The sequence below is a fragment of the Acanthaster planci genome, linkage group LG11, assembly GCF_054643075.1.
Source record: "Acanthaster planci isolate LZ-2023a linkage group LG11, COTS_SCS, whole genome shotgun sequence".
Classification (NCBI taxonomy): domain Eukaryota; kingdom Metazoa; phylum Echinodermata; class Asteroidea; order Valvatida; family Acanthasteridae; genus Acanthaster; species Acanthaster planci.
Genome location: NC_141787.1, coordinates 12,517,891 through 12,528,656, shown reverse-complemented (window position 1 = coordinate 12,528,656; position 10,766 = coordinate 12,517,891). Strand labels below are relative to the sequence as shown.

Sequence of the window (10,766 nt, the reverse complement as noted above, 5' to 3'; positions counted from 1 at the left end):
GAGAATCAACTACAGCTGATTGACAACTCAGTATCGAAGGCTCGGAACCAAATACATGCAGGATTGACGGAGAAAATGTCTTCAATTGCCCAACATATTTAATGGAACAAAACAACTGTGCCTTTTCTTTGAATGAGAAAAAGAGGAGTCTTTTTAAATTTATCAATTTAAAGTTAGAATCATAATACCATCGCATGTCGATTCCTACTAATCGACGCTTGGTTTCAGTAGTTCAAAAAGTAGTTCAACGGCTGTTTTAAGAGCTGAAATCTTCGATGCCGCTATTACGATAATTGAACTTGCGTGACACTCCTTGTCACGCCCATTCAAGGGGGGTATTTCCAATGTTTTCAGTTGAGCTGAAGTTTTGTGTATGCTCTTTTTTATGATTTTGATCTGTCCGTTTCTTTGTACATGTATTTTTGTTGCTTTTCTTTGTTTGTTTGAGGTAAACTGTCTTGGTATGGTGGATCCATCACACAGGAACTGTAGCATATCCAGTAGAATTGAAGGGGGGGGGGGGGGAAACTCAAGGTCTCTGTTTTAGTGTCGATCACTTCGCTCCTGACCACTTTACCCGTTTGCCTCTTTCGCCCATTTGCCACTTCGCCCATTTCTCACTTCACTCACGTGAAACTGTGCCCACCCGCCCGCCACTTCGCCCAAACAAGATTTCGCGTAGTAATAATGCACGCCCCAGTTTTACAAACAAGTAGGCCTAAGTATGATTAACCCACAAGTCTCCGCATCTTTTTAATAGGTTCATTGCGTACAGCTTTGCGGATACAATAATCACTATATCCAGATTTGGAAACAACAGAAGCATTTTCAAAGGCATGGTTTCTCCTTCCTCCATAGCAAAGCTCCGCCGAAGGGTGCAGTGTCCCAATTCAAGGAAAATTCTCCGCCAGGACGAGGCACAGAAAAAGTACCCCCAGAGATTGTTTCGAAAAGAGGGGTCTGTTTGGGCAAGGAAATGGTGGAATTGTGTCAGTATGGCCCAGGATCATCTCTGTAGATTCAGGGGCACCCATCTGGGGGCAAAGCAGACAAAAATGGGATTGAAAATTAGTCAGAAGAGCCCCAGGAAGGGGAGGGATGTCATTTGAAAAATGGCCGCTGGGAGGGCTTGGCAACATTCACTTTTTGGGGGGTGAGTTTGTTTTGGGCGGATAATTAAAAAATTCATTGGTTAACCTACTAAAAATTGAAAATCAAATGAAATCTGAAGGACCAAACAACACATTGATTTTTGTTTGAGAGGCCTCAGGGACTTCAGTTGCCTGCCATGGGGCTCCAAACTTGGTTGATTTTACACTATTTTCAATGGAGCTTGAATTAGTTCAGTGCACCCCGAAGTTGTGCAACAGCGTGCACCGAGACCTCCTGAAAAACAAAAAATGCCCAGATGGCCCACAAGCTTGAAGACGGCTCTAATTCTGTGAACTAAATCCCTGAATTTTTTCCAAAGTTTCTGAATATTTCATGCCAGTTTTGGATAGTCAAAATTCGGAAGGTACTTCGTGTTGTTGCAGGAGTGGCTCAGCCTCCGATTCTCGCTAGGTGCGCGCCGCGCCTGCTTTTAGCCATGGAGGTGTGTTCCTTCCTCCATGTTTAGCTCAGTGCATCGGCTTAACATCAAAGAAACCTGTACAGTCTCCAAATCCACTGTATCTTAGTATTACTATTTAATCTTTATCTTTTCTTTCTGGCATTCTGGATGAATTCTGGAGGGACTAGGTAGTTTTTCTGTGTCTTCCTCAAAAGCCGTGGGCGAAGTGGCACGGGCGAAATGGCGCGTGGCGAAGTGGTAAATGGGCGAAGTAGAAAATGGGCAAAGTGGTTGTGGGCGAAGTGATAAATGGGCGAAAAGACTAACACTTTCTTTCTGTGCTAGGCGTGCGGTGTGTTAATTTTGCTTGCCCCATCACAAGCTATTCCCGTTTAAATCAAGGTTGATTAACACTCCTGCTGGAGTGGTAATACACCTGATATGACGTAAGCTACCTCATCACAGTCTCCTGACGACAAACAGAGCATACTGTCAGAGTACCGCCGCTTCTTTCAGAACCCTACGCACTCAAAAAAGAGGTGTATCCTTCAAGTTGGTGCTAGTGCAAACCTATCCAGTTTACTTGCTACCTCCACCACGAAAAGCTTCAAATCTCACACCTAACCTTATCAGTGGTAACGTAACTTAATTACTCCACAGATAAACATATTGTAACTACGTTATACTGACAAAAAACCCAAAGGTGCGAAAACCTACGTCGCATGTTTAAAGGTACATTGAGCACCACAGCGGAAAAGTGTTCATTTTTTGGCCGACCTGTCTCACAAAAATGGGCGCTGCGCAAGAGTGATCGGAAAGAATTACTCTATAAACTTCTAAAGGCTTAGCTTGTGAAAAAAATAAACGCACTGCGACAATATCAGAAAAAATACGTGGGGGGGGGGGAATCCGCCCCTGGCTCTTTTAGAGCAGTTAATAGGAAAATGTCACACTTGAAATGCTTTCCGGAGCACTCCTTTAAACACACAATAGGTCTGATGTACCTAAAACTTATAGAAATTCATACCTTGAAGAGAAGGTCTGAATTGGCACACTAGTCTCAGTGTTAAATCTACATGTAGTAGGTGAACATTCGAAAACAACAGCCCCGCCACCGGCATTGAGCACGAGGAGGCACACAACTGAGGGGGGTGCGGATGAGGAGCTAGCTGCTCTCCGGGGGCCACCCCTCCGCCCCCTTCCCTTTGCAACAGGCGCACCTGCCAGGCAGTTACTAAAATGAAATCGTAAGCATGAAATCTTACTTTTCAAAATGTCCTCATCGGTCCAAATCATCACATTTATCCATCCTTCGCCCTCCACACCGGGACTAATTCCATAATTAAAACCTAAGCAGGAACACATGGATGATCCCGTCTTTGTCCTTTACTTTTGATTCCATGACGGGTCAAATTATATTTTGTCAGTAACGAAAGACACAGTATTTTGTACAACAGGTACAGCAGACAATGACAAATCGATCCATTTGTAAGTCTAATTGGTTGACACGTTCCTTAAATTGTGCAAACATATAACAGTCGTCGTATGTCACCACGGTGATGTGTACAGCCGCTGGCGATGCCAGCACTTACACGTACGTACGTACATGTACGTACGTACGTGTATGCCCACCTGAATGTACAGTACATGTACATGTGCGCGTGCAGCCCCTCAGAGTAAATTGCGAATAAACTCGTCTGTTGGGATTTTGATTCCTTTGAATTTTTCTTCTGAGGCAAAGAAAAATAAAAACGGTAAGTGAGAGTAATGATGATGTCAAAGAGAGCAAACCTATTTTTCAAACGACGCTCACAAAACGGACACATAGGCCTATGCCGGGAAAGTTTTGGGACACTCTATCGTGGGACGGGTTACGAGTCACTTTCCTAGCAACGACTTTAGCGTCGGATTTTTTCGATTTTGCATCGTGGAAAGAACTTTCTACTACTTTTGTGCCGTATTGTGTGCACACTTAGATGTTTACTGAACTGAAACTGGAAAACGAGTCGTAAATGTCGTTTCACAGGTGGGTGAAAGATTTGATCGGCACATTCCGAAAGAGACTTGGCAACCATTTTGTTTACGTTGATATGCATGCATGTGTCATGCACTGTCCTGTTCAGGTGATGGGGTGTGCACAGCTGTGTGGGAACCTTTGGCTGTCACTGTGCTCTGCGTGTACATGTACATGTATAGCGGTACATGTGGCCAGTGCTTTTCTAAATAGGAAGCCTGTGCATCCGCTAGCAGATAGTTTCATTTATTACATGATAGGCGTTTAGAAATTATCTTCCATCTTCAATGTTGCACATTGACTACATTGGGAAGATTTATGTTTCAAACATTTGATTGCATTTCAATTAAAGTTCTGAAACTACTGAACTAGGCCTACATATTTTTTGTCAAATTTCAATCTTCAGATTCTTCAGTCCATTAATGCAAACTTCCAAATTTCTTTTATTTCTGGCTTTGGTCATACTATAGTTGTACACACAACCAGTAGTACACATGACACAATTCACAACTTTCCTGTGTGAATTATGCGAATTGTTAAAAAAGTGGCATGGGTTTTCTTAGTTTCAAGAGTAAGCCAACTTCAATTTTCTCAATTGCCTGGTGGTAATGGCTTTATTATTTTTTCAATTCATATTTCCATTGACCTACTTCAGTTTCCCAAAGTTTAGCTTTAACACAAGGACACAGGTTCTCAATGTGCCTGAGGCTCATTTGACCTCCAATCACCTTCACTGTTTATTTTCACAATATTGTATGCTTACGTTTGGAGATAATTAAACGTTACTAATAAGTTCATACGTTTGGCTTTTGCTCAGGTAATGTCACTGTTGCTGTTGATTCTTCTGGTTTAAACTTAATCCTTCATGCACAGGAACAGTTTTGAATGAGCAAAATCTTTTGCAGTGTATTAGTTTTCATTTTTATAAACTTTTAAAATAATGTTTCTACTTCAAAAATGGATAAATGGATCAAATGTCTTACTGGTGTTCATTGCACCCATTAGATGTTTTAATGTATTGAGATTAACTGAATTCATAAAATGTTTACTTTCCTCTAAGTTGGAGAAATTAAGATTTCTATAGTGTATGTTTTCCAGAGTTACTTGCCGTGCTTGAATGGTTCTTGATTTTATCAAGGAGAAATTCTACAGCATATCTGCAGATTTCATTTCTCATGGATACGTATATGGTACTCGTAAAGTGTCGAAATTGATGCAAAAATCCGAAAAGAAACTAGCCGCCTACATGTAGCTGTAATCTCATGTCTGAAAGAAAAAAAAATGTGGTTCTGTTCAAAACATTTATTTCTTTATGTGGCACCAAAAGAGATGTTTGATCTGTGGCTCGAAACTTTGATTTGTCAGTGAGGAAAATAGACTGTAGACACTTGTGCAGCAATTACCATTTACTCATATCAGAAAAACAAACACAAAAGGAGCAATTTGAGACAGCCCACACCATGGATCACCACGGCAACCCCTTGGCACAGCGTCGGGTATTCAAAGGTCAAAGGTTCCTACAGAAGCTCAGGAAAATATAGCAATATAATTTATGATAGGATTGAACTTTGGTCCTAGGAAAACCTCTGTTATGGATGATGGTGGCAGAGGTTGTACAGATGTACTTTTGTGTAGGGGCAGTCGTGAGAATTGGCTTTTAATGCACAGACGTATTTTAAACATGCGCGCGCAGGTGAAAAAAATAGAATTTGAGACTGCTGGTGTAGAGGGGGAGACACTTTTTCACCTCCCTGAGATTCAGTGTCTTCCACCAAAATTGGGCATACAGTTAACCAGGAGGTTAAAAATGGAGGAAATTTCGTAATTTATTATGGAATATGAGGAATCTTATTGAAGGAAAGTTTTCATGCCTGAACTATGAAATATTACAAATTTTTAAGAATTGAGAATTCCTTTTGGGATGTCCCTAATGTGTTTTGGTAGGCAAGTCTTTGCATCAGTGCACCCATGATGTAAAAAAGAGCCTTTTGTTTGGAGCCTTTCCTCATAAACATTGTGGGATTAATTTCCTTTTGCTGCAAAATTTCTCTTTCCAGAGAAACCAGAATTCATTTCTCCTTCCCTACTATCTTTTGTGAGTTACTCTGTATCCCAAGTGGCCTCAGCAAAAGAACTGTGTTAATACCTTCTCGGGAAAACAAAATTGATTTCTTGATTAAAAATCACCTAAATGTTGTTAAAAGTATTGGATTTGGATTTAAAACAAACAAGTGACTCAGTGCATCTCAAAACCTTGAAAATTTAGCTCCCATTTTCTTGAGTGCAAACAGTGACCCTGTCATCTTTTTGTATTTGCCAGATGGTTCCATCCCAGGAGCAACTTGGATTTGGGAGCTGAACATTGCCGTGCATTTCTAAGATGCACATATCTAACATTTTTAAAGACAGGTGCTTGAGTCAGTCAGCTAACGGTTCTGAGATGTAGGAAAATTGGCACTGAGTGACTCTTTTCACTAGCCAGGTGTTGTTTATTTCAGATCCAGTAACGTGTCATCGCCGGCAGTATGGATGGTCTGAAGAACGATGTGGCACGGCTACGAGAGAGATACAAGACACTTCAGCAGCAACAGTTCACGTTTGTTGCAGCCCTTGAGCACTCCCGCAGCGATGCCTTTGAACGAACCAAACCCGTCCGAACAATCACTCAGGTATTGGCTCACAGAAAGGTAGCCATCAATCACGTTCGTCTCATGTACATGTAGCTGATTAGAACAGTAATTATCCATTGCTTTGTATGGCGCTGTTCCTTAAGTTTAGCTAGGTTGTTTTCATAAGACTTAGCCCAAGGTCAAATCAACTGTCTCCAGCAGGAAGAAACACACACGCCCATGAGAAGTGGCTAGAGCTAGTAGCCAGCGGCTTTCCTAGGAACATGTTATTTCAAGCCACAGCCAGAACTTTTGGACAAAGCTTTATCGTGTTTCATCAAGTCCCTCAATCCACTTACAAGCCAAACTGTAAGCCAAGTCACCAATCAGTTCACAAGTACATGCAATATCCCTGTGACAGTGAAGCTGGGAGAATGATGTGAACAGACCCAGAATAGATTTGTTTGAAAGGAAGGATTGGAGGCTTTGCATGGTGCCATACTAAGGTAGATGATAGATTTTGGGTACAACTATGTCTCTCTTGAGGATATTTTCACCATTTCACATGTATACCAGAGCTGAGGACTCTTGAAGACAAACAGAGTATGCTGCTCGAAACATTGAGGATACTCTTACTACTGGTTCTTTTCAGAGCCATACTTGTTAAGAGACGCATGGTTGTACCTGAAAGGTGTCATTTGCCCTAAATTTCTTTCTCACCAGGTCAAACAAATGTATGACCGGAGTAAGAACGCCACAGACCGACGTGCCATGAGGCAGTGGCTTGACCTCCTGAATGACCTCGGCAACATCCTACGTAGTATGGAGAATGTTGCTGGCTCAAGTGCCAAGGAAGGCTCCATCGGGCTGGCACTGGATAGATGGAAGGTCTTACTCAGTCCTAACCATGACCTGTCCGACCTCAGAGCCAAGTACCCACACCAAGAGGTCAGTGTGTAACTGTCAAGTTTCAGAGGTCATTTTGAAATTCAAAAAGTGATCTTTATATTGAAGGTATTTGATCAGTTTAGACGAGTCCATCACAAGTTACCACACCCCCACTAAAAGTCATCCAGCTGTCCAGTCTCCTTCATGTGAACAGCGACAGAGGCGTTCCTGTGTGATTCCTTTATGACTGTTTGGAAGTGGTTTCACGGAAAGGAAATTGTATGACATGACATAAATGATGCACGGAGCTATTTTGTGAAAATATTTCTTCAATCAGAACACATCAATGGATGTTACGGGAGGCCCTGAGGTAGGGAAGGCCTGAGAGTTTTTACAACATAATGTGATTCAGCAGTCAACAGTTTTTTAGTCATTTGTCCATAGCCAACTCACATTATATTAAAAAGTATGTTAGGCCAATGTAGCCATGTCTGAACTGCACTCACACGTGCCATACTCGCTGACCCTAACTTCTGAGCCTCTGTCTTGTTTTAGGTGAACCATCTAAGCTGTGCGGAGGCCCGAGTGCTTTTTGGTGGGGTGGTCAGCCTGGTACCCCTCATCTTTGACCAGGCTCACCGGGCACTCAGCGACATGGCCAAAAGGGCCAAGGAGTACGCACCCCCGAGACCAGTGGGTGCAGGGGAGACCAGGGCCAACAGGGAGATTCTGAAAGATACCTACCCGCCCAGGAGAGCGGTGCAGAGCGCCAAGCACCACCGGTCGCATACAGACAGTAAGTTTGACTGGCAGACCCTCACTGAATCATTCCAAACCCGAAGTTGTCTACTGATGCCTTTGACCCATACTGATAAGTTGTATCTTGAGAAAATAATGCTTTCATCACAAAATCTGTCACAGGTTACGCAGTTTAAGGTCATCTTGAAAATTTTTCAAGTGAACTGTGGCCAAAGCATTCCTTCATCACTGTCCACTCTGTATGACTAGTGAGCGGACTTGTGTTTGACTTGTGGACTAAACTTCAATTCTGGCTGTTATTTTCTACCAGATTACATCTCTGATACACGTATTTTCACAGTGGTTCATCGTTATCGGTATACTGATTTCAGTCAGTTAAGGCATACATGCATAATGATGTCATAATCTGTCGAGTCCTTCCTCAAGTCCCTCCACACATCCAGTCGCAAGTCCTTTCATGAGACCACAAATATGTAACATGGTAAACAATGACAAAGGAAGACTTTCGTCACAGTTCATTTGAATGGCTTGTGACTTGGCTTAACAGTGAATGACTTGTGATGAGCTTCTGCAGGACCTATGGAGGATTTGACAACAGTGCTGGTCAAAATCATGGTTTTCAACATTTTGGTTGTGTGCCACGAGGCCTGCGTGATTCTTGATGAAAGCCCGACAATTTGCACTGACAATAATTTCTTTTTAAATTTCAGGTGAAGTTCCGGTGCGTGCCAAGACGGCCATGGGCCCTCGCGACAAAAGTGTGGACACCAAGGACCTGTCCAAGCGTATGCTCCGCCTCTCCTTTGGCAAGATGCCGAAGAGTACAGATGAGCCCGTGCTCTTCTACCGACGCACCCTGAATGGCAGGGCAGACAAGCTGTACGTGAACGGCGAGATCACGCTGGACCACGCCCCCTGGCGGGGGGCGTCCTATGATAAGATCAACCACAAGGAGCACCGCCGTTTCGTCAACCTGGAAGGGAAACTGTATTGATTTAGATGCTAAAGGGGGACATGCATGCTAAAGAAACCCAACCCTCAAACATGCGGTTGGAGTTTGTAATCGGCACAAAGGTGAAAGTGTTCTAGTACAAGAAGAATTATGATCAAAGATTGATTAAAGGCCTCTTAATGTCTGGAATGGTGTGAAAAGATTTATTTTTTGAATGGCAAAATTATGGGCGAATATCATTTACAGTTGCATCACCATTCAACTTGTCGTGATGTGCCATTAAGCAGTTCATAGAAATTCCCAAATTAATATATTTTTAACCATTTGTCCAGATAGTCAATAGCGAATGACTGGTTAGTCCTCTTGATTATTGAAAAATCATTCCTGTAGTCTTGTTGCAAAATTTTCTTGTGAAACAGGTAATGGAAGTGTTGTAAATTTCACTGATTTACCAATCTCAACATGTCAGAGAGTTAACAATAATCCAGATCTACTTTGAAATGAATCAGTGGTAGATAAACAGCAAACATTCCGGCAGTTGATAGTTTGGTAAACTTACATTGTCACTAAATTTGAGGATTGAATGGCATTCCATTGTAATTTTCAATCAGCTTTTGACAGAGACATGCTGAAATATCTTCCACTGTGTTTACCTTGCCTACTTAAAATTTATTTTTTTTCCTCTCAGTCAAAGCAATAGCGAACAATGTATAGAGTACACGCTGAAATGCCAACAGACATCCTCTAGGTCTGAGTACTTGCTATAAAGCGCTTTCTTTCTGTTGAATTTGTTTTCACAATTCGTAACTATTCTGTTAGACTAAGAGCTGGTTTGATTGTTCAGGTTGGGGTACACATTACTTCAGTGAATTGAGTTTCTGCATAGGGGTGGTGGGTTCTTCAAGGCAGATCAGATCCGCACATTTGCACCATGATTATTTCTTCAAGTACAGCTTCCACTTCTAGTTTCCTGATTCTGTCACCTTTACTATCCAAGATAAATTGTTGGGAGCCATCCTGAATCTTCAAAAGTCTTCCACTGTTTAGGAAACCAATATCACCATTCCTTGTGCTTGCTCTTACTAGAGACATTGAGCCCATTGCCGAGTAACAGTGGCTGGGCTCTACCCTCCTCAATCCTACAAAATCCTCCAAAAATCCGGTGGATTTTGAAGGATCCAGGAGGTTCAGGGCTAATACAACTTCAGCAAGATTCGAGGTAATTTGAAGGACAGAGAGTCTACACGCGATCGCTTGTTATTGTGATAAAGGTAAATCTATTAAAATAATGGTGTGAAAATCTTATCGAGCCACCACGTTGACACCAATGTGGTGAAATTTGTAATTGTGTGTGATTTTATATTTTATTGTTACACACGGGAGGTGTTACCATTAAGCCAATCATGCTGAATGTTAAACAGTGTAATCATAATGAAAATGATATATGTATTTATACGGTGCATAATCTATCCACAAAGTTAGGTATCTACAGTGCTTTCTTGGAACTTAGGTAAGGCTCGTGAAAACTCTCCATTCTGTCAGATAACAAGTTGGTCCAGGATGCTTTGAAACAGCACTGCCAGCCTAAGGCTGCATCCGAATCTGCTTAGAGCTAGGCCTAGGTCTTCACTTCACTGAAAGTACGTGGAGACACGCAGACAATGGACCTTGCTGGAGCTCTGGAAGCCCATTTCGGACACAGCCTAAGCGTACTTTCTGTTGGTGGGAACATTTTGGTGCATCCAGATAGGACGCACCAAAATGTAAGTTTAAAGTCCTGCTGAGCCATCTGTAGTATGTGGTGTAGTCAGTATTTGTAATGTAAAAAAATATGTTTGAATAGCAATGTACAAATGTACACAAATCTTGAAATAAATATGTACCTGTATAGAGTTGAATGCAGTGTCCGTGCAGCTGTTAATGTCGATGGCATTTTCTGCACCCTCTCAACACAGTCTCGACCAAATGTAATCACACAGGTGTTTTTTTAAG

At 42.0% G+C, this 10,766-nt stretch overlaps 1 protein-coding gene across 2 annotated transcripts; it reads left to right on the top strand.

Annotated features, from left to right (window-relative positions):
* The first annotated feature begins 3,148 nt into the window (after positions 1-3,148).
* On the top strand, positions 3,149-10,672 carry LOC110989028 (sperm acrosome-associated protein 9-like). Of its 2 annotated transcripts, none has more exons than XM_022253097.2 (5): positions 3,149-3,306; positions 6,065-6,235; positions 6,899-7,123; positions 7,619-7,859; positions 8,533-10,672. In XM_022253097.2, the coding sequence occupies exons 2-5, from the start codon at positions 6,092-6,094 to the stop codon at positions 8,814-8,816; spliced, it is 894 nt and encodes a 297-aa protein (XP_022108789.1). In that variant the 5' UTR covers positions 3,149-3,306; positions 6,065-6,091; the 3' UTR covers positions 8,817-10,672. The 2 variants fall into 2 exon arrangements, with proteins under 2 accessions (XP_022108789.1, XP_022108790.1); XM_022253098.2 differs by lacking the exon at positions 3,149-3,306 and adding an exon at positions 3,405-3,578.
* The last annotated feature ends 94 nt before the right edge of the window (positions 10,673-10,766 follow it).

Bases quoted from the DNA above. Each gene is read 5' to 3' on its own strand.
- LOC110989028 (XM_022253097.2), top strand. From the start codon at position 6,092: ATGGATGGTCTGAAGAACGATGTGGCACGGCTACGAGAGAGATACAAG. The intron at 6,236-6,898 runs GTATTGGCTCAC...CTTTCTCACCAG, and splicing joins CCGTCCGAACAATCACTCAG to GTCAAACAAATGTATGACCG. The intron at 7,124-7,618 runs GTCAGTGTGTAA...GTCTTGTTTTAG, and splicing joins CCAAGTACCCACACCAAGAG to GTGAACCATCTAAGCTGTGC.